At 37.2% G+C, this 24395-nt stretch overlaps 1 protein-coding gene across 20 annotated transcripts in view; it reads left to right on the top strand.

The window, feature by feature from the left end:
- The window catches only part of MEF2C (myocyte enhancer factor 2C), a 140176-nt gene extending 116201 nt beyond the window's left edge, over positions 1–23975 (top strand). For 14 of the 20 annotated variants that reach the window (XM_068667482.1, XM_068667491.1, XM_068667489.1 and 11 more), the window contains 5 exons: positions 8896–9068; positions 10353–10376; positions 11290–11419; positions 12299–12434; positions 19163–23975. In XM_068667482.1, the coding sequence (XP_068523583.1) occupies positions 8896–9068; positions 10353–10376; positions 11290–11419; positions 12299–12434; positions 19163–19484 (785 nt within the window). In that variant the 3' untranslated portion in view covers positions 19485–23975. The remainder of the gene's footprint in view (positions 1–8895; positions 9069–10352; positions 10377–11289; positions 11420–12298; positions 12435–19162) is intronic. The other 6 variants (XM_068667497.1, XM_068667498.1, XM_068667496.1 and 3 more) reach the window with 3 other exon arrangements.
- The last annotated feature ends 420 nt before the right edge of the window (positions 23976–24395 follow it).

Here is a 24395-nt window from a genome sequence, read left to right as displayed (position 1 = left end):
AGACAGGCATGATTGACTTCTCCTTTTCCTTTATGACAAGCAGTTACAAATATTCCTGTAGAATGGCTTGGATTCTTAGGATAAAATCCTTTTCCTAGTGAGGTCTATGGGAATTTCTTGCTTTACTTTTGTGAGACAGGGAATTCACAATTACTGGTTTTCTATGTGCATTCTTGCTCATTAGGACATCACACTGTCTGCTGTTGCACAGTGCCATCCATATTCTTGTTCCAATCCATAAAACACAAAAAGGCATTGCAAATAAGCAAACATCTGGATTTCATGTCTGTCCCAAGTCCTGACAGGCATAGTTGATGCCTCCTGGATCTGGAATGCAGAAATGGCATTGCTCTGAAAAGGAAAGCAAGAAGTTCTTTTAAACTCATGAAGCTGGGACTGCAGCCACATGTGGAAGCTCCTGGCAGTATTAAGTTAATGTGACCCCTGCCCTTTAACTTTTAACATGATTACACAATTAAAAGATTCGAGACATAGATTCCAGTTGTTTTCCAAATCTCTTGCAAGTTGATTTTTCCTTTAATAACAGTTGGAACAGTCTGCCGGAAATAAATGCAGGAGGAGACAGGGATCAGTCAGTTACTGATCTATTCTTTTTATCTACTTAAAATTTAAAACAAATTAAAGCACTATTATCTCTGTGCAAAACACTTTCCTTTTGTACGTGTATCAGTTGTAATAACATGGGGAAGTTTTTTAAAAAATAGGCTGCATCATTTGTGTTTAAAATAGATAGTTTTGAAGTTTTCCTGGTGTTAAATTTTAAACTTTGCATTCATCATCTTTCAATAATTGTGCATTTAACAAAAGCAGACATGTAAAGACAACTTTACATGTAGCTATATGCCTAAGGGAAAAAAAAAAATCTTAACAGATAGTTCTAAAATTTCTTTGGGAACACAATAAAGTATATTTTCAAGTTATATACTCATTTTGTAATTGGAATGACTTCTTGTCCTGAAATATTTTTTGTTGAAAAGCATTTTCTGCAAAGCGGTAATTTATTTCAAATATCCAAAAAAGCAAAGGATACATCATCAGCAAATATTTTTTTCAAAAGCAGATGATTTGTCAACAGCTCTCACTCAGGCAGTCAGGAGAAGAGATAAGTCCCCTTCCCAGGCTCATATATTTTTCCTACATGTCTTCAGATAATATTATATTTTCCAGCAGTGTACTTTTCCATCTCACACAAGTCTGCTTTTGCTTTCTTCTGACACTAGAACATCTTATGTATAAAAAACAAACAAACAAAAAAGCAAAAAAAAATTTTTTGCTTTTTTTTGCATCTTTTGCTTGTTTTGGTTTTGTTTGTTGTTGCTTTGGGATGGGTTTGGTGGTATTTTTGTTTTTCTTTGTTTTTAGACAGGACTAGAATGGAGTAGCTTTTCAGCTAGCAAACAATGTAAAGGAAGATTCCACTACAAGCACATTACACAGTATTTAATAGTTTTTCTGGAATAATAATTAAGTTATAATCCTAGTAGCCAGCTCAGTCCTGAAAATATACTTTGGAGAGGTGGTTATCACAGGCAGGTGAGATCCATTTATGGTTGGTGCATACTACACATTAAGAGATCAAGTCTGTGATATTAATGCAAGATTTTCAGAAAATGTGGTTATACCAGCTAAATTTCTGATAAACATTTTTGCAAACCATCCTTGATTTTTGTGTTGACCTAATCTAAGTGAGTGTAGTGCAGAAGATTGCTAAATTCCTAATGGAAGGAATGGGCTAAGCCTTGCAGAAGTGAGCAGTCAGTGACACCCAAACACTGTGCGAGGCAGGGTAACATTGAATTGGGGACATCAGGGGAACAGCTACAACTAGAGTAACTTTTTCACCATGGCAATACACTTTCAAGTGTCAGTCTGATCCCAGAAATCTTGCTTGGACCTTAAAAACATTATGCAGGGCCCTCATTTTTGTCCTACAGAAGTTTAGTCTTTATAAAGCACAAAACTGAAGAACACTGTGATTTTTCTTGAAATTTTCGACTTAGTTACTGTGCTGATTAGGTGAAGATTCAAGATAAACAAGGTAACTTGAAATATATGGTTTTAGAGATAGACATAGATACAATTGTGTTAGAACAAATCAATGTTGTAGAAGTGGAAATAATGAATCAATACAATCAGAATTAAAGATATAGGAAACAGAGCATTTCTGCATTGAAGCTAATTGAATTTGAGATTCATGAAATGGGATACCTTAAAGAATTATGAAAGCAAACAGTAAGATGCTATCATCAGACAATTTAAGAACATAAGCATGGGTTACCCATTGCTTTCCTTCTGTGTTGAGGAATGAGGAATAAGGATAATTGTGTCAGCTTGAGGAAGGCAGAGCATGCCTCCCCCTTCTGTCAGTGTACACAGAGCTTGAGACAGACCTTTGCTGTGATGTATATGCTCCTGTTCTGAAGGTTGCGAGGAGGGAGTCCAGAGGTATGCTGAAACACCTGCCTGCAGCTTGGGAACCCTCGTTTTGAAATGTTTTGAAGGGCTGCTTGCTGTTCTTTGTGTGGGCAGAAACAGGGTAATTCCATAGACAGTCAGGTGACATTTTTACATCTACTTTATTAAGGTGTGAACTCCTAACAGACTAAGGTGGGAGAATATTTCGTACAAGAACTACTTCAAAAATATTTAAATATGGATCTTATTATAGCAACAAAACATGACCACAGAATTAGTGATCAGGTTGGTTTGCAATGCACTTAGTTACGCAGTTGAGTCAGCAGTAAGATATTTGCATGAAATGTAATGGTCAGATTTCTGCTCTCATCCCGCATGTAAATATACCCATGCATTTCTCCGCTTGGCTGAAACAGCATCTCATACTGCTAGCCTCCTAGATTCACGGCATTGCCTTAGTTTTCCAGAAATGAGTTTTGCAGTGCTTTCTGTGTCATCAGGTGGCCAAAGGGCCGCTTCTTTACTTCCAGCTTCTGCCTGAGAAGCACCCTGTCTATTCTGAAGCACCCTGTCTATTCTGAAGGAACCCTGCTGAAGTATAGGACACACGTGTCCTTTTTCAGCCGTAGTTGCGTGTACCTGCAAACACTCCACGCAGAATAGATTGTGAGAGTGTTCCAGGTTTCAGATGGCACTTGTCCCAGGGTCAGAACTAATTCTGACTACTACATCTGTGTAAACAGTTCATTAAGATCCTCTGCATGAAGATACAAAGAGGAGGAGCTGGTGGTCTTTAGCTCCTTAATGATGAGGAGCAAACTGCCAGGACACCACAGGGGCAGGGGGAAGCTGAGCTGGGGAGCCAGGAGGGCTTCCCAGGGGAGGCAGGGCAGCCCCAGCCCTGGGCATCAGGCTCCTGACCCCTGGGTGGGGATCAGGATCAGGCCCAGGGAGCCAGAGGACTGATTAGAGGGCTGTTAGTGACAGTCGATGTGAGATGTAGCCATAAGGCCCATACAGTATGTGTAGGTTCAGAGCCTAAGTGCTGCAACCTGCCCAGGGACACAGAAAAAGTGTGTTCTTGTAGAAATCTCTGCTGTTATACTTACCTTATTTCTAAATGGTTGGTTTCTAAAACTGTAACAAGAGCAAAGAGTTGTTGAGATCATTTTCTACTGCTCTTCCAAATGTCTGTACACTCACTACACTTTTTTACTCTTTCCATCCAAAAAGCAGCTGATATTTCATAAGATGCCTGAGAACTCTTCCACATACAGTCCATAGATTTTATATACCACATCTGTCTCAGTTGGCTCCCAGCAATTCAGCAAAGAAGGTCCATTAGAGTAATGCTGTGGGAATAGGCAGCTACTTTAACATAAAGATTTTCTTTTATTCTGAGTGAGTGTATCTGCAGATTGGTTTTCTTCTACCGCTTGCAGCTGTTAAAGGTCTTGTACTGTGACATGACTAGCCTGCAAGACGTGAGTAAAAACCTGCAATTATCTCCTTTAAAAATTATGTGTAGGTAAACACCAGTACAGCTTCCTGGCATGAGTGCATTATTATCAGTATCTATTTTGTTTGGGTCGTAAACAATAGCCTGTTCCAATGGTGTGTATGCATTAAAAAATACATGTACATATAAGACATAAAAAGAGAAAAGGAGCACATTCTTTGTCTTTTAATTACTGTTAGGAACAGTTATCATTCTTCTAGGTAGTGGGAAGCAGAATCAAGTGAAGAGCGCAAAACTGGATATAAAATTAACAGAATGCTTATTACTTCATTGATTATTCTTCCTTTCTTCTTGATTTATTTCTTCCTTCCTTCCTTCACTTATTTATTTATTTATCTTTTTCTTTTTTCTTCTTTATGCATTTTCAAGTCCAGGGTAAATTATAGCATACTTAGGTCTCATATTTATATAGATTTATTCTAAATTTAACAATCCTTTTGAGAGGCTTGGTGGTCTATCATAATGTCATGTATGTGATGCGCATTTAACATAACCCAGTAAGAATGAGGAATCCTGCATGAAACGGAATGTACGTATCCTTAGTGGAAGAATTATGATAATTTCCACACGTAAGAGCATATGCTTGTTGAGAAGTTGAAATTACCATTAATATTTATTAAGACTAGTTCAAGAATTTGAAAGCTCTTTTCCTATTAAAATTAATGGGAAGTAGGCATCCCAGGTGCCTAAAGATCTTGTAAATTCTCAACCCATATGGTGAGTGAGATGCTTTAGAGAAATGAAAGAAAGATCAAAGGAAGGACATATACGTTGTGTGTCTTGCTCTTAGTTCTTCTAGGACTACTATAGTGTTTTTGTTCATTCATCATATTGTTATATATTTGAAATTACAAATTAAAAAAAAAATCAAGTTGGAATGTGACAGGATCAAATCTTCAAGAAATCAGAATGTAAAAATTGTCCATTTTTTCAAGATTTTGAGACTTTGAATCATAACATTGCTGCTCTAAAATGCTGAGAGATATGGAAATAAATAATTGACTCCTGATTGGTTTTACCTTAACATTTGAGAAGCTTCCTATCTTAAATGTTCCCTAGAGGAGCATTGTCCTAACAGAATATCAAGAATTGCAGCCACTTTGCAATCACTGTCACACAAATGACACCACTATGAAGGAAGAGAGCTAAACTTTGCTCCCTGTCCTGTCCTGAATAAACCCGTGCCTTGCCTATGCCCTTAAATTCAAGATAGCATTGCATGAATTTTCAACATAGTTCAAATCATAGGTAGATTAATTAATATATCAATATTAATATATATTGATATTAATATATCAATATATTTTGTTTGTATTGACTAACTACTGGTGCATAAAAATACCTTTTCTGTATGTTTTTAAAAAGTGATCTTGTAGGGATTAATTATGCAGTGTCTACGTGGACAAAATTCCCACTGAAGTCAATGGCACTTGTGCCTAATTGCAGAATGTGGGAACATACCCAAGAAGAGCATTCTATGCTCAGAAGGCATTTGTCTTTATATTCTGCCATTAGTCCCAGTACAAAGTCTGGCACTGTGTTTCATGATACGTGCTGCTCCACTAGTTCTGTCTAGAAACAAGCTCTTTTATGTGTAAAATATTTTTACTCTTTCAAATCAGTATAACAAACAACAAGTGGAAAAATAATTTTCTCTGAAAACTTCTTGAATAGAGAAAGCTATAAATTTACAAATTGTGACATATGCCCTTTAAAACTTGTACATCTACTGTTTTTATTTTCATTATGCATTACAAGTGCTATCAGTAATGTTTAAAAATGTTCTATTCCAGAAAAAATATGGCTTTTAACCAAATAAAAATGTAAAGCCAACTTGCTCAAAAATCCATCTGTTTTTCATTTTCATATAATCTATAATCAGGAAATCCATTCATACATGACATATAATTTTTGTGCTTTCAAGTGGATAGTGGAATGTGATGTTCTGCATACAGTCACATCTAAATTGATAATTGTCCAGGCAGAGCGTAATTTTAAAGTATAGGATGAAGGAAGGTTTAATTTGTATATTAGAAGTCTTATACATTTTTTTGCCTCTGCATGTAAATGAGACCATTCTCTTTGGCAGATTTATCTGAAGGTGGGACAGCTGCCTCAGAGCAGGCCACAGCTTTCTGAGTAAAGAGGATACGGTTTAAAGAGCTGGTTTAAATGCAGACTCTTCTTAGCAGTAAACCGCATGCATGCATTCATCACTGATTTTCAAATGACGGGTTTCTATATCACTGGTTTAAGGTCCACAGTCTTGAATTCCTGAATCCACATGATACCAAAAGAATAACAATTTGGTGGCTGGAAAGAGGGATGGTTATTATATGGCTCCAAAATGCTAGCTGGCATAATATGCCATGAACAGCAGAAATCTAGTAGTAAAGAGAAGATTGCAGCAGCGCTTAAAATAATTTGATGTTCCAAAAATATAAATGTAAGACGTGTTATCACTGTTCAAAATATTTTACATTTACATTTACATTAGTAAATAATATAAAGGCCTGGCTAAAGTTTCTGAAGACTGAAGTTTGATAAGGGTGCATTCTTTCTCTTAATTTTAATAGAAAATTATATGAAGTTGGTCTTCTGTGGAAAGTGAGAGTTTTTTCTTGTAAGGATTTATTTTCCCCAGAAGACACAACCATAGAAAAGAGTATATAAATCACACAATGTGCTGTTTATCATTAAATATCTCAGGTAGTATATTGCAGAATAGAAGATATATATATAAAATACTTTAGCTTCATTTTCACTCTCTGAACCAATGCTTGTTGTACAACATATTTCACAAGGTAGCTTTACTTCCTGTTGTTAAAATACCTCCTGTACGAAACCAGCACCAGAGCAACCCTGCATTTGCTTCAGTTTCTTCTGTCGATCATTTCCTCGCATAACTGTTTTGCAGTATTCGTTTGTGTACAGTCACATTCTAAAAGGTGCTGTAGTTTCTAGAGAAGAAAATATATACTTTTTATTCCAAATGCCCCTTATAATTTCACTATCTCTAACAATGCATAGCATTAATTAAAGCATAGTATGTATCAAGTCCATGCTGAGAACAATTGTTTGTTTAAATTAAAAAAAAAAAAAAAGCCTACTGACACAAAATGGAAAACTTGCCAGCGTTCTGCTGGTTTAAGTTGATAAGAATAAAATACACTTTTTAAGTAAATTAATTTTATTTCACTATCTGTAAGCTATTATCAAGGAAATAACAAGATTAACTATAAAGAATATTTTTATTTTAAAATCTCTCAAATTATCTGTGTTCTTCTAAGTTTTGATCGTAATTCCATTTTGCCGAGGCTTGGGAGATGGTTATAAGAAAAATCAAGAGAACAAACAAGCCTGGCAAGACCAGTGGCTAAAGGTACCTAACGAATAAGGAAGTCAAGCACTTTGTGATACTTTTCCTGTTGTCCAAAACTTAATGGTTACAGTTCAAGGTCTTCCAGAGCCTGAAGTGATTTTATGGTTAATAGCCTTTGCAAGATTTTTCTTCCATGGGTTTTCTGTTCTGGTAAATACAATTAACTGATGTGCTCACTGATTCAAAATATGATTTAATGTTAGTCGCACTTGGACGCACTTCATTAACGTAACTAGAAAACAGATTCACTTGCATTTACTGTCACTTTTATGACCACATCACAGATTTAACAAATTTAGTTCCGTAATCCATTTATGTCCAGGAGGGCTATAAACCCCATTTCACGTGTGAAAAGAGTGAGGCACTGAGTACCTCCCTGACTTCAGTACTGCAAAAGAAATGGTGTTGGTGCAAGGCACCTACCACCACTCTCCCTAACTCTTCTTCTGACACTGTTCCTAGGTGGTGTGTCACAGCTTGCTAACTGTGAATTAACAGTGAGCCCAAACATTTGGTCTTCCAAACACTTGTCTTCCCTAACATTTTTTCTACCAGTATTTGTCTGAAAGTTTTCCCTTGCTGTATTAGTTCTCATATGAAGGTAGTATTATGACTGGGCAGTTTCTGTATTCCTCTTGACCATGTTGAGGCAGAATTTTAGTACTACACTACAAAGTTGTCTCTTTCCCCAGACCTTGTAGGTGGGACATGAGACTTCATGGATGGAAAAGGAAGGTCACATTTTTAGTGCGGTGGTAGGTCAGTAGCAGTACAGATACACACTTGCCAGTACTACTTAGTGAGAGAAAGAAACCCTTTTCTGAAAAATAAAAAGAGGAGAAAAAAAAAAAAAAAACTAACGAAGCATTTGCCTGTCAGAGCTCCTGGGGTTTGCAGAGAGCAGCAAATAGATGAAGATGAAAGATATAGAGGCATTCTCCAAATAAGGCTATGCTCTTGCTCTCATTGACTTTAGTGTTGACAGAATCAGGTCCAAAAACTGTGGTGAGAGAGTGCAAAAACATTTAAGAATCTTCCTAGTCCTACCCCTGCCTTTTCTGGAAATTATAGCTTCACTATACTCATCCTTTGTTTAAAAACAAAACAAAATCATAAACTGGAAAGGGCTGAGTCAGGCATGGCAGAACCTTCCGTAGTTGTCGAGTAAACACTACATAGCTTTGAAGTTTTTTTTTTAAGCCAACTTTTCCTGACTCTTTTGTAAGGAACAAATAAGATCTTTTCTGTTCTGAGTGCGTGGTATATAGTGTTATGTACTATACAATGGTAAACAGAGTCATGTAATCACATTGACCTCGGCACATCACCAAGATGTCAGCTACCATGAGAGAAAGTGTTTTAAGAGCAGTTGTTCCAAACATGGCATGTGTCATACTTTATAACATGTCTTTTTTATAAAGGCACATTATACAACACTAGCATTTACCTTGACTTGTTGTATTTGAAAGTTTTAATGTTCGATCTTAAGAAATACCTTTGAGCTTACAATCCTTCTCTCACTTTTTTTTTCCTGTTTTTTCTTTTTCTTTCTTAACAGGAAATGGGTATGGCAACCCCCGCAACTCACCAGGTCTGCTGGTCTCACCTGGCAACTTGAACAAGAATATGCAAGCAAAATCTCCGCCTCCAATGAATTTGGGAATGAACAACCGTAAACCAGATCTCCGAGTGCTTATTCCACCTGGCAGCAAGAATACAATGCCATCAGTGGTAATATGCATTTTCAAAGCTTTTTTTTTTTTTTTTTTTTTAAATCTCCTTCAGATAAAGTATTTAAGAATTTCAAGGCCTGCTAAGCCAACAAAAATCAGTAGAATAGCATTCCACATTCTTGATCGTTTTGTCTTTCTATCTAGATAGCCTTAAGTCTTGACAGTGAGCTGAGGATGTAGGCAGATCCTTTTGACTGCATTTATGAAGCCATTTTTACTTCCTCCCTTTTTTCTATGGACTTGCAAAGTAGGAACTGTGTCCTGCACAGTCTGAGCTTCTTCACTCTCCTTCCTAGTAGCTTGGGGAGCCTTCCCTGGATTTATTATAATCCTAAATTTAATCCAAAGTACTCCTAACCTACTATATTTTTCTTAAATATTTAGTCATGCAGACTCTCAGCAGATGACAGGTTAACTACAAATAAATGAATTTGAACTCTATCACTCTGAGCAACAACAGACAAATTTTAGAATGATGAGAGGTAGTACATAGATAAAGCAGGATAAGGCAGAGCAAGAAACTGCTCTACCTCCTGCCAGGATTAACAAGATGTAAGCAGGCTATTATGATAGAAGGTTGAATCATGAAGGTGTTATGTGAGTATCTTGCAGTTCCCTTCCAAAAGTGGGTTAGTGGTTGCAAGTAAATCTTTCATGAGTGTTTCAACACTAGAAGTGAGCTTGATTAAAAAAAGGATCTTGATGGTAATTTAAGTGATGCTATAAACACATATTTCTGTTATGTAACAGACACTATTAAAACAACTTCCAAGCTGGCTGCTTTAGCCTGATGCATTATAAATTAACTTTGAACTTCAAACTAAACTCCCCACAAATGTGATGCAGGCTTCTGAGAGGTTAAGTAACAAATAATCTCCTACAAGGCAAAGCTCAAAGTCAACCAAGGCAGTGACAAGCTGTCTGCATTGAATGATTTATTCCAAGGTCCTTAAAAATGATACTTTCCAAGGGAATCTGTGAATGGTCAGGTCTCCTGAAACCAGGTATAGCTACACAGTCTGCAGCCACTCAGGCTGTGGAAGAATTAATGAACTCTTAGAGAAAGACTCGTTCTTCAAGCTGGATAGATTGTCCTCGCAGTTGAGAGAAACATCTCGGTAGAAGGACAAAGAAGAGATCTGTGTTATTTTTCCAGACTATGCTCAGAAATTATTTAATTTGCTGCCCCTCTCAGTTGAAGCTATTCACTAGGCTATAAAATCTGCACCCTGGTAAATATCTACATTCACTGATTTTTAATGCTCCTTTCCTATGCACTCAGTCTGAGGATGTTGATCTGCTCCTGGTAAGTGGTAGTGATGTTCATCCTAATAATGAAAGCATAAAATAAAATTTTAAAAAAAAAATGTTATTTTATATGTTGTATTGATGAAATGGTTGAAGCCAAACTGAAAACATTATAATAGCTATAACATGAACAAAAAAGGTTATCATAAACTTTGAAATCCAGCAATGTGGAAGACAAGGTGCAGTTGTTGCACATATTCAAATTACTCGTGCCAAAATAAAGCTTTCCTGGTGCTGATGTTTTGCTAGCATGTAACCTGGTGCCGCTGAGGATGGCACGGCCTTATTACAACTTTTTGGTGGCTCTCTGGACATTTTACCCTGAGACTTCCAAGGTTAGAGCTCTCTGGTGCAGGTTTTGCAGCAAAACGTGCAATGCCCCAGAGTTACAGCAGAACACGTTAGCTGCTGTGCCGCCCAGCGCTCTGGAAGTTTGCTTTATTTCTGCAAAAAACGAAGTGTTCAGAGCACCATCTGCTGGTGAGGGGTCACCACTCAGCAGCCCCAGAGGAGCACAGCAGCCAGGAGGGCCGGGTTTGGGGTTCCTCCCTCTGCCTCCAGTCTCTCCTTTGCATCTGAACAAAAGGGAAGACAATGGGGATGGAGCCTACATATTTCATCAGTTTCTCACACGATCTGTTCCTCTACCCACAACAAAATCAATCTTCCCTGTTTCTAGGGCAGTTACCTAGGAGATACTGATGTAAAGGGTTACTATGGTGACTGCTGGTCTCTCCGAGGCTTGCAAATGATAGGGTTGGCAGAGTTCATAAAAGCCACATGTTAAACGATTAATTCCCAGAAATTTGTACCGGCTTGTGTTTCTTATGCACAAAGCACACCCAGAAAGGTAGTGCGCTCGGATGGCTTAAACCCGGTCAATAATATGTTTATTTTACTTACTTTAAAAGAATCAGAGGATAAATAACTCCCAGTCTGCTCAGTCATTGGCTACTCCAGTGGTTTCCGTAGCAACTCCTACTCTACCAGGGCAAGGGATGGGAGGATACCCATCAGCCATCTCAACAACATATGGTACTGGTGAGTATCGGAGCGCCGTGCGAGGGCTGGGGGAGGGAGCGAGATGCTGACAAGTGTCGGCCGCACTGGTAATGAATTAGCTTCTGTTCCTCGGGAGAAGCTGAAGGATTCATAGCTGATGTGCTTTTACACCTCATTTGCTTACTCTCTATCTGTCACTGACTCGAGAGATGTCTATTTAAAAGCTAAGTTGTTCAAATAGAAAACTGCTAAAAAAAAATACACAAAATAAACTTCTCAAAAAAATACTCAAACTTCTCAATCCTCTTCATACAACAGGTAATTTCCTGTAGTTGGGTGCACCTTCCTAAAGTCACAAGGGTAGTGCTAGTGAGAAGTTTCACTGGTTTCAAAACAGAGGTCAACATCTTTGTGGGCTGTCACGTAATTACCTGGGAGACTGAAATGAAGCCTCAAAAGAGCCTCAACTTCCCGTTGCACATTGCTATTATATAGATCATGTTGGTCTGCAGATTCTGTCCTTCTAGAGAAGACATGCACTGTTCAGACACTGGCTACGCACCAGGTTCTGCAACAAAGACTGTAACCAAGTGTTACAATATTTTTCAACTTTTTGACATCGTCAGAATGCATGTATAGTCATGTTGGTTATATAAAGACTAAGAATTCTTTGGATCTCGCAGACCCAGAAAAAGAGCCAGTAAATTATGGAATAATTATTAGTGCATTATTTGCTACCAACTTAATGAGTTGAGGGAAGAGGAGAGTCTACTTTTTCTGCTGCAACTGGGTGTGATTGGTGTAATTAAGATAAAAAGGCTTATAAAGTGTCATGTGAAAATTATGATGCAAGTTATTGTTTAATTGCTTCCTCCTTAATTCTCTTTTAATCATTTTCTGTTCTATTTTCAAATCTAGAATATTCTCTGAGTAGTGCAGATATATCGTCTCTCTCTGGATTTAATACAGCCAGTGCTCTTCATCTTGGTTCTGTGACTGGCTGGCAACAGCAACACCTACATAACATGCCGCCGTCTGCCCTCAGTCAATTGGGGTAAGCAGTGTTTTCTTTAAACTACTATATTGTTCTACGATGTCTTCAGTATCCCCAGGAGTCCCAAATATGCAATAAATCAACACAACAGATCAGCACATACTTACTATCTCTAAGAGCTCCATTTCCCCAGACTGGTACAACATATTTCATGAAAAGGTTGCCAGGTAGCTAGAATGGAATATTCTGTGTCTATGACATTTTCTCAGTAGTGGTTATGTTTTACTCTTTATTTTTTTAAATGGCATTTTACCTCACAACAAGGGCAAAACTAAACACTTACATCGTGCTGTTGTATTTCACCATTATGCTTTTTATTTCCAGTTACTATAGCACAAACATTTACAATAAACTTGGAATTTTTCCAAATATTTTTAATCAAGTAAGGGTTACAAAATTATTTGACCTGAGATTAAGCCTCAGCTTTATATAAGGCTCCCTCACGTACTCCCTTCTACTCAGTTCTGACATTCAAGTTTCGTTTCTTTGGAAATGTTTTCTGCAAGCAAATAACATAACTAGGTCTAAGAATCAGTAAACCCTTAGAACTCATGGTGGTTTGCCTACGTTGAGGATAGGTGTTCGTGCCCTCTAGTGGCTAATTTCGAGACATTTCTTCCAAAATGGTGAAGCACTCTGCTAAACTGTTTCAATATTTTTAAAAGTCTATAACTTCACACGGGGAATTTACCTAATGCATTATTGAAAAATAAACCTCATTGCTTATTCAAGTGAATGCGACTAGTAAGATTTTCAAAAATCCTCATATCTGCAGTTTCTGTTGAGTAAGGTTGTAGTTATTCACCGGTATGCCTACATGCTTGTACTAAGGTTTGGACAGAGATGTTTGGATTTATCAAGTTTTCATTGTAAAAATACAAACTGAAGCAACTAAGGTATATTTATGAGACAAATTTAATTCTCAAGCATTTGAAATGCAAAGTTCTTTCCAGAAAGAGGCATTGCACAAGTGCAGTAATTTTTGCAAGACAGTTGCCATAATCTGAAAATATTTAATACTATAAACATGGTTTAAATTTCAAAATTCACCTTCTAATTTATCTGACCACATTTTATAACTTACTGTAATTTCTTTACCATGTACAAATGGGTTGAATTTTTAAAGAACAGCTATACAAGTGCCTTAGGAGAAGCATAGACTTTTTGAAACACCACATATATAAGCATACGTGGATACTTTCTACATAAAAACGTAAAACTGAAATAGTTGGTGTGTTAGAAAAAGTAGTCTTAATACGTTTCTGCTATGCTTCTTCTATTTTCTTTTTGAGGTTGCAGTGTTTCTGGGGCAACATTTAGGTTAACTGTACAACTAAAGACATAACATCTCAAATAAATTGAAAGCTCACATGTTAGGTATCAATGTATAACCTTACAATAAGCTGATTGTTTTCAGTGGTGTACCAAAGAATGTAATAAGGATATTTGGTTAACCAAAAAAAGTATAAATTAAATCCTAAACTAACTACATGCCTTTTCAGATATGTCACACATCATCATCTGTTTCTAATTCATATCACAGAATGCCGAAGTGTAATGGCTGTGGCTGGTGGAATACATTCTGAGTCGCTACTTTTATTATTATTCTTTCAGTGATTTGTAAATGAATTCAGCTATGAAAGCTGCTTCACTGACAGTTCTGATGAAGCCTTCCATGTGTGCAGAAAATCACATGCATTTCTTTACTTTATTTTAGTCACTGAGCTGTACATGCAAAAGGACCTATTCTCTAACTTTTGGATTATTTAAAAAACTTGAAATTGTACAGATCATATTTAGTCCATGTCAGCCTAAGCTAGAATTAGCAGAAAAATAAGAACAAACGCGCAGAAGTGTAGTAACCCCCAGGCATTTGAGAAAATGCATGTAGAAAGATTTGACCACCCGTATCCTGAGGAAATCTTTCACATGTTGGAAAGATTTGGAAACAGTGAGATGTTTGTTGGTAACATTTGGCTGTAAAGACCTGCAAAAGAACAGTTACTGGAAGAAATGACCCAGTTCTCCAGCAGGTTTTGTTTTACACCAGAGTACAAAGGTGAAAACCAGCTCTACTTCTGCAAGGCACGGCAGAAGTATGTGGTTAGCAATAGAATAGGGGATACTCAGGTACATTGGCTGGCTCCATATAAGTCCCCAGCAGTTTCAGCAGCACTCTCACAACCATCTTTCAGATAACTGTAGAAGATCTCTACAACCCAGGTCTAACCTGTCACATTGACCCTGCAATTAGCAACCATACCGGTGCCAGTGAGCCTCAGGGAAAGTGTCTGAGGAGATGGGAATAGTTCACTTTCCGTGCTTGTACTAAGCCTGGTGAACAGGACAGAAACATAGAGTAGCATCTCTTTTGACGTGACTATGATAGTAAAACAAGTCAGACTTTTCAACATTCTAATTAAAAAACAAAATAGTACTTTTGCAGCTTTTTAACTAGGTCTATGTCTGGAAAAAAAATACACATTAATTCTATTAAAAATCAAAATGTATTCCTCCCAAAACTTAAGGGTTTTGTCTGAATATTGCTGCAACATCTCTCATGTTACAGAGAGAAGGTTACATCATTCCTAATTTTGAAATGAATAATCTAAATTCTTTAAGCACCAGTCCATTAGATAGAAAATGTTCTCATTCTGTATTTCTCAGTTTAAGAGAGGATCTTTTCTTCCTCAAGTACCATCCACAGTTGAAATTTTGGCTTTCCTAAAATATAAGTGCAGGCATAGAAATGCAGCCAAAGTATTTCGTTTTGAGAATCTTCAATATAAACAATTGTTTACGTAAGAGAAGTTTCTCCAAACTTCAGCCAAGCTGAATGAAAGATTTACTCAAATAAATTTATGCTGTTGATTTGTTCTGTATTTCTTATCCAGCAAGCTTGTTATCAGAGCTAATTTTGATTAGCTCATTGCCGGAGATAGAGATGGTTAAATATTTTCCTTAGAACATTTTTACTGAAAAATTTAGATGCAGTGACATCATGTTTTGTGAATTTATGTATCATTTTTGCCAACTTGATTGTTTTGAATTAAAGCCTTAAATATTTCAGATAGAGAATTTTTATTATGCCACCATTGTAAATAAGATACTCTAGTGGTTCAGGTTCATAATATTCTGTGTTTAGAAACTTCCTTTAACAGTGTGGAACATAAAGTGCGAGTGCTGATCAAAATATCTGGACACATAAATCATTATTCTGCTTTTACATTGATCAAAAAATATGAAAAACAAAATAATATAAAAACAAACAAACAAACACAAACCCTTTGCTTCTACCTGAAAGACAAACAGAGGAGGGGAGGGAAGGTTGCATTACAAACAGGTCAAAAATATCCAGTATTCTCTAAATAAATAACTAAATTTTACTGTGAATTTTCTGTTTCCTAATGAATATATAAATTCATATATATATATATTAAATATATATATGAAGCAGAAAGGTACACAGATTTAGAGAAACAAGTTTATAAGGAAAAGGAAAGAAACGTGAGGTGCTTTCTTCCTTTAATAGTCACTGTATAATGTTGAACCTGGGTAGGAACCAGCACTTCTCCCATGTGGCTGCTAAATCAACGTCACATTTGCGCTCACGCTGATCTGAGCAGAAACTGCTGTGTAAAATTTAAACTTTACAGGGACAATGAGGAAGAGAAAAGTTACATGTTTTCTTACAATAAATATAAGGAAACAGATGATTACATCAACAATAATGTATTGTGTGGCACTTAGAGAGTGCTTGTAGTTATACGCAATCCTTTAAAGTCATTTGCTTTATTTTCTCTGTGGATTTTCCATATTCAAAACCTGTTTGTTTTTCAATGAACTTAGTGCAGGTTTCACATGATGAAAATAGCACAAGCCAGAACCAAAACTGCATATTTATATGAAGCTGTTTCTACATTCACACACATGCATACACAAAAATAAATAAATAAATAAATAAATAACATAATAAAAAAAAAATACTAGCAAAAAGAATTATATATTTATAATACAGCTTCTATTCCAAATAGAGATCCATTCTCTGCTGAGAACACAGCTTAAAGACTGCACCTAAGTAGGCACTCTTTCACCATTGACTTCTATGTGTAATAGTAGGTTTCCCTTGCCTGACCTTTCCCTTGATTGACCATATCAGTTTACATGAGATTCTGGTAAAAACATTTCAGAAAATTTTAACCAAATATGTGGATTGCAGACAACAAAAACAACAAAAAGATAATAAATTTCAAAATTTCAAAAACAGATTTATCAGGGAAAAAAAAATCAGACAGAATTTTAAAAGAAAAATAAATAAATAAGGCATAGCAACAGCTTAAATATTTCTATTGTTTAAAACCTAGAAAAAAATAGTCCTTACCTGCCAAAATGTCTTCATAAACCTTTTTTTCAATTTACAAAAAATGTCCTCAAAATGCAGACCTACCTGTAGCATTTTTAATACTGCCAAAAGCTTTCATGCCAGGTGTTTACATAATGCATCTCAGAAAGCACAAGGAACCTAAAAAAGAAGGTCTATCGAGATGCATTCTCACATTCACTTCAGAAACACTGTTAAGAAATCAGCATTGCACTGTATCAGTACTAAATCTATTTGTTAGGTAATACAGCTATTCTGTCTAGTTTTTTGGGGGGGTTGTCCCAGAATAGAATGTGAGTAGGGTCCATGTGAACAAAATTGACTGACTAATGCTGTTTTTAACTAGCATGGGTTTTTAACTGTCCCCTGCTTTGCAAAGTGACACATCATCTGGTCACATCAAACACTCCTAGATCAAATCCCCAGGATCCACCATCCTGTATTAAGGCACTTGCAGGTTTAGCTATAAGCTTGACATCCAAAATCATATGTAATCTTATCACACTTGCTAAACCGGCAGCCTGTTTTCCCACCTGAAGTCCTAGCATCTCCAAAGGAACTGAAAATTAAAGTCACTGGAAATGAAAAGCAAAAAAAAAAAAAAAAAAAACAGGAATGTATTTTTGATTCTTGTTCTATTCTTTTCAACTTTTTTTTTTTGAGAAAAAAAAAAAAAAAAAAAGAGTGGAATATTTCTCTAGAGTGTAATAACCAAGTTTGGTATTTACAGTTTCTTAAATATGTTAATTTCGTAGTTATAAAAGAAAAAGAAAAAAAAAAAAAAGTCCTCTTTGCTAAAAACTGCCTACGTTTGCTCCTGTGAGGGCTATTACTCACATACTGTGTGACGTTGCAAATGCTGACACACTTGTCTGTATAGGAATGAAAGGTAGATGAAAGCAGTTGGAGGCAGAACATCCTGTTTTCTCTGTTGTCTAACAAGACCCATCCATTATTAAACACTGAAATGATTCCTGAAAACAGCATCTGATATCATTTAGTAATAACGCCATACAGTTCCACTGTAAATCTGTCAAAACAAAAGAAAATGACATTTTGGCTTTCATCAGTTACAGTGACTGTTGCTTAAGTAAAGCCCAACTCGCAGTCAGTGAGATATTAGAAAATGTGGAATACCTCAATAAATGGAAAAGACTACATCTGAACTTATTTTTTGTTTCCTCTACATGTTTAAAAAAAATACTTCTGAATCCAAGTATTTCTTCTGCTTGCACCTTTGGGTTTAGAGTCTCAGTGAGGCTGAGTGTCCTGTTGTCCCACTGTCTTCAGTATTTCTCACTACTAGAAACCTTGAAATTGTGTCTTTGGGTTAGACTGTATCTTCAGCCTAGCAGATGGTCCCTGAAGTGGATCAATACATAAGACATAGGGGGAAACATACATTCATAGCTGAATTTTATTTAAATATAATAATAATAATAATAAATAATAAACAAAGTCAGATTTTACCGGTAGGTGGCGACTTTGTACAGAACATTCTGCAGATGCAAGCGATCTCATTTTCTCCCATAGAACTAAAGTACTCACTGGTACCCTGCCTACTTCAAATTTCTTGTGCCGTTACCTGCCCACAAAGATGCACTGAAAGAGAACGAACTCAGAACAGGCATACAGCCTCTGAATACTTTTAGAGGATCAGTTTCTCTTGAGTTTTGAACATCCTCTGAGCTGGGTTGTCTGACATGCAAGCACGGCAGTCCTCTGGCATCTTCCACAGCTCTTCAACTTCTCTTTGGGAGTTTATTCACAAATGTTCTGTGTTGAATTAAGAATTAATAGAGCTATACTATAAAGACATACCTAAATCCCACCCGGCCTATGTAATTTTATAAATGTTAGTCCAAGGACCAGTAAGTTCAACTCTGTTCTGAAAAAGATCCAATGTGCAGGGCCAAAATTTTGGTTTCTGTTTTACATCTGAAGTTTCATGTCAAAATGAACAGGGACAAATGTAATTGAATTGATCCCGGCAAGATTCCATGCCTCCCCTGTCTCACACGGTGCCTACACACACACAAGCATTAACGATAACGAAACCTGCAGGTGGTTCCAACAGTGCAAAGGCTCAGCTTCCCAAATTTGTCGTGACTCTTGAGGAGACAGAGAGAGAGGCCTACTCACAAACCTCAGGCATGCCCCACTCAAGCCAACTGTTTTTGTCCCAACGTTTCGGCCTCTTTGTATTTCCAAATTGTGCCCGGAAAAGCGTTCCCGTGCTCTCTGGTACTGCGTGAGCCTTTACACTGGTGTTTTGTGTGAGTGTTTGTGCATTTCCGGGGGCTCCATGCCTCCTCCGTCTGTAACTGGGTTTCCTTTCCTCCTACAGAGCTTGCACTAGCACTCATTTATCTCAGAGTACAAATCTCTCCCTGCCTTCTACTCAAAGCCTCAACATCAAGTCAGAACCTGTTTCTCCTCCTAGAGACCGTACCACCACACCCTCGAGATACCCACAGCACACGCGCCACGAGGCGGGGAGATCTCCCGTTGACAGCTTGAGCAGCTGCAGCAGTTCCTACGACGGGAGTGACCGTGAAGACCACCGGAACGAATTCCACTCCCCCATTGGACTCACCAGACCTTCGCCGGACGAAAGGGAAAGCCCCTCTGTCAAGCGCATGCGGCTCTCTGAAGGATGGGCGACATGATAACATTATTATCTATTAGGTTTTCTTTTCTTCTTCTTTTTTTTTTTTTTCTTGCAGTGTGTGTGTGCTATACCTTAATGGGGGAGGGGGGGGTCGATATGCATTATATGTGCCGTGTGTGGAAAAAAAAAACAAACATAAAAAAAAAAGTCAGGTACTCTGTTTTGTAAAAGTACTTTTAAATTGCCTCAGTGATACAGTATAAGGATAAACAGAAATGCTGAGATAAGCTTAGCACTTGAGCTGTACAACAGAACACTTGTACAAAATAGATTTTAAGGCTAACTTCTTCTCACTGTTGTGCTCCCTTGCAAAATGTATGTTACAATAGATAGTGTCATGTTGCAGGTTCAACGTTATTTACATGTAAATAGACAAAAGGAAAACGTCTGCCAGCAATGGCAGGCCTTTACTGAGAGAGAAAGCAGCTGTTATGCAACATATAGAAAATGTACAGATGTTTTGACAGACCCAGCAGTTGGGTGGCCGTGAATCCATGCTAGAAAAAGACTGGGTCACCTAACGTAGTGAAAATGCTTGGAAACATGCAGGCATATCTTTGGAGTATGGCACTCAGTTTAAGAAGGATCAAAGCATTTACAGAGGACCATACTTGTAAAAAAAAAAAAAAAGAAAAAAAAAAGAAAAAAAAAGTTGAGTTCGAGGGCTAACATATTTAATTTTAACAAATTCTGGGTCTGCATCACTTATTAAATAAAAAAAAATATAAAAATATGTACATTACATTTTGCTTATTTTCATATTAAAAAGTAAGACAGAGTTTGCAAAGCATTTGTGGCTTTTGTAGTTTCCTTAAGCCAAAATGTGTTCTTTTTTCCTTGATAGCTTCGCTAATCTTTTAAACAGTCCTGAAGAAAACAGAGGACTTTTTGTATAGAAAGCACTACCCTAAGCCATGAAGAACTCCATGCTTTGCTAACCAAGATAACTGTTTTCTCTTTGCAGAAGTTTTGTTTTTGAAATGTGTATTTCTAATTATATAAAATATTAAGAATCTTTTAAAAAAAAAATCTGTGAAATTAACATGCTTGTGTATAGCTTTCTAATATATATAATAATTATGGTAATAGCAAAAGGTTTTGTTATCTTAATAGTGGGGAATTATATTTGTGCAGTTGCACATTTAACTATTTTCTTTCAGTTTTATTTTACTGGGCATACATTTTACAGATCGAAGTCAGCTGTTGAGAGACTGATCTGTAAAAAGTTTGAATTTACCCATGGTGTAACAACTTAAAGTCATTTTAATACAACATTTTACAATCAGTTGAGTGAACTGCGATTCATTGTATATACTGATTAGTTCTTTCATGCTGTTTTGTGCATTGTAACAAGTTGAGGGCCCTTCTACTACTTCACGTCCTGCGTATCTTGTAGATTCCCGTGGGGTAAATGACAAAGCGGCATCGCTTGGCCCTTCCTCACAAGCGAGGCTGGTATTCTGCCTGTTAGAATCGGACGTACAGCTCTAGCGGCTGCCAGTTACCTGAGCGCAGGTGAATGTTTCCAGGAGCAGTAGGGAGAGCAGCGGGCAAGGGATTGGCTCGGCGGTCCCACCTGTTGCCAAGGTGACTCCCCTCTCTCAGATTTAAAGCTTTCAGAGAGACCGCCAATTACAGGACCAGTTTGCAGTGCGCGGCCGATGCTGGCGGCCAGGCCGCTGTGTTTTTCACGGACCTCTGCAGTCACGTTGTCTCACAGCGGGGACGTTGCTGGACAGTGCTGCCCATGCATTTACGCCCTAGAAAGATTTGCTTCGGCATACGGCGCCCGCCTTTTCTCCTGCCTCATATCGTTTCTTCGACTAAAACAGCTTGACCAGAAGGGAAGTATTGTGGTTTTTTTAGTTCCTCTCTTTCCCTCTTGCTTATTAGAAGAAAATGGGATGTTCACGTGTTTCAGTTTAACCTTTCTGTTGGAGGGAAACTGTGTTCGAGCAACATGTTAGTGCCATAGTAGGACTGTAATCATTCTCTTCTTTCTGAGAGCTGTTTCAGCTCTCGCTCACGTACCTTGAGACTCTGATGAAGGACACAGATATGCTGCAACAGGTAAATATCAGCACAGAGCATTGTCTTAGGGGAAATATACACTCTGTTTCCCTTCTAAACACACAGTTGCTGCACACTGCTCGATGGTAGAGTCTACCTCCCTGTAGCAGCAGATGACTAACAGACTGCAGCGTGCTTTAGGACATACGCTTTTCACTTACCGTGACTTACAGAAGCCTGCCTTACAGGCACTTTCAGCCGCGCAGGGGCTTGTGCATTATCTGGAAACTATTTAAGCAGAATACTGTGCTAATAATGCATCCACCATATCTCACGTAGCGATATGCAGGGTAAAAGAAAAAGATACGCATGTTAAATAAAAATAAAAAATTAAAAAAAAAAATCGGGAGGGAAATGGGGCCCGTAATTAATTTTAAAACACAAAACTGTTTTTCAAAACCACTTTCTTCACCTTCAAATAAATCTATACTCATATTCTCTTATGAGAATTTTAAACTTTGGTGTGTCAAAAATATGCAAATATATCGCAAATGTACTTTGACATTTCAACAAGAAATACAACTTTATCAGTATTGTAGTAGAAACTTGTCAGTGGGGAAGGGGATTTGGTCTATTGAAATATGAAGAATAGCCATATAAATAGTTTACCTTGCGATTTGCCTCAGCAACGCATGAAAAAGAAAAGATAACATATTTAAGGAAGATGCAGTGTAATATATTACTGCAAGTAACTAAGCGGAAAGTAGCGTGAAACGTATTGCCTGGGCAATGTATATTAATTCTGACAGTGATTTTTATATAAACACAAATAGAATAGAATCACGTGAAAATTAACGCCAGTCATCCCTCTTGTTCCTGCTGCTGAGGGCAACTAACATGTACTGGCGAAATTGTGGGGGATAATGCATATTTGCAAACTGATCTAATGATAAGAAGCACAACTTTGATTGTGAAGTCACTTTCTGTAAACTATAACTGTCTACCTTTCTCTGTTCCTTTATCTGTACCTTACCATTTATTGTATTTGCAAAGCTTATTTGGGTTTATTGTGTGATTCCTTTGTATTTAAGGAGTTTGGGGCAGAGCCCTGAAAGAGTATTAACATTTACTTTACCTTAACCCATGCTATATAATGTTTTAGGCAACATTCTTAATTGCAAGTTCAAACACCTGAAGTGGCATTCTAGACATCTGCAAGTATTGTTATAGCTAAGTTAACCTCTATTAAAAGGTGTTGTTGTTTAGTGTTTAATTGCTGGTGACAATTATATGATATACCCAACCTGCACAATCTGTATATTGTACGCATTGAGCCATTCACAGTAAAGCTTTTATCATTTCAGTGTTTTTCAAAAGTTGTGTTTTATAACAAAATGGCTTATATTTTTCCTGGAAGAGGAATTTAGCAGTTTTTAATGAATAATATAAAAATATCTGTTGTCATCAGATCTTTTTCAGGTAAAGCTAACACAAGAATAAAAGAACTCATAGACTGTTTTCAAGGATGTCAACCCTTTTGTATTGTATGTGTTATCCTATATACCCTCTTTTATCTATAGTCCTAACAGAGCTGTTTTGTTTTCCTTTTTCCTTCGCCTTGAAGGTAAATGCTTTGTAATTTTTTAAAAGCCACTTGAAACCTCAATAAAGGCTGTTGCCTAAGCATGGCATACTTCATCTGTTCCTGTTTGTGCCATCTGCTGTGATGTCGTCAGTTATATGGCATTAATTTCCTGCCACTACAGGTCTCTTGAAGGACTGATGGAACATTGGTGTCTGTTAGAATGCTTCAGACTGTAGATGTAATAAAAGGCTTTTGTTAATATATTTTAACCAAAGATGTGGAGCAATCCAAGCTTTGAGCCACAGACCTTCTGCATCAAAAGGATCCATTTGATTATTTTCATAATCAGGTGTTGCATTTTTACCTTCCCTGTTCATACCTCAGACTGATCCGTACCTCAGTTTGAATCAAAATGGTCAGTTTAGTAACTCATTTAAAAAAAAAATAAAAAAATAAAAAAAAAAAAAAATTGCAGTACCAGAGTCTTTTGTGGAGTAACTAATGTCAGACCTGGGTTACCGCAGGCATTACACTTGGATTGCTTCAGATGGTTTGTTGTATCCTTTTTTTTTCTTTTTTTTTTTTTTCTTCTCTTTCATGGGGATCTGCTTCCATAAAACAATGGTGATAACAAAATAGCTTGTAAATGGGAGCATACAAGCATTTGCAACAAATATTAAAGTAGAGGCTCACAGCGGCATAAGCTGGACTTTGTCGCCACTAGATGACAAGATGTTATAACTAAGTTAAACCACATCTGTGTATCTCAAGGGACTTAATTCAGCTGTCTGTAGTGAACAAAAATGGAAAAATTTCAAAAGATTCTCCTGCTGGAAATAAGGTATAATTTGTATTTTGCAGACAAATCAGTAAAGTTACTGGCTTTCTTAGTGATACGGTGTCTGTGGTGTATTTTTTATTAATTTAAATTTTGTTCTGTTTTTAGTGTTTTGCACTGTCGTATGTGAGACAATCAACACTTTTAACAAACGGAAGTTTCTTGAGGTCTCTGTACCTGTCACTTGTGCTTGGCTAGAAAATCAAGTGCCTTTTTGTGCCGCCCTGAGCATCTCAGTGCCCCACCACACATCATCCCACCAGGCATCATCCCACCAGACAATCGGGGAAACTCCAATGGCTCTCACTTCGCAGGGAGGACTATGAACAAGGGAGTTCATGGCCAAATACCCTTAAGGGTGTGACATTGAAATCCTGTCTCATTAACTTCAATGAACCTGGATTTTAATAATTGAATTGTGTTCTTTGGGCCAGAAATTGAGTGATTGTAGCAGTGCTGCCCTGGAAGTCATGGCA

This window comes from Anas acuta, chromosome Z, assembly GCF_963932015.1.
Source record: "Anas acuta chromosome Z, bAnaAcu1.1, whole genome shotgun sequence".
NCBI lineage: Eukaryota > Metazoa > Chordata > Aves > Anseriformes > Anatidae > Anas > Anas acuta.
The sequence above is the reverse complement of the archived record's forward strand: the minus strand, read 5'-3'. Positions and strand labels throughout refer to the sequence as shown.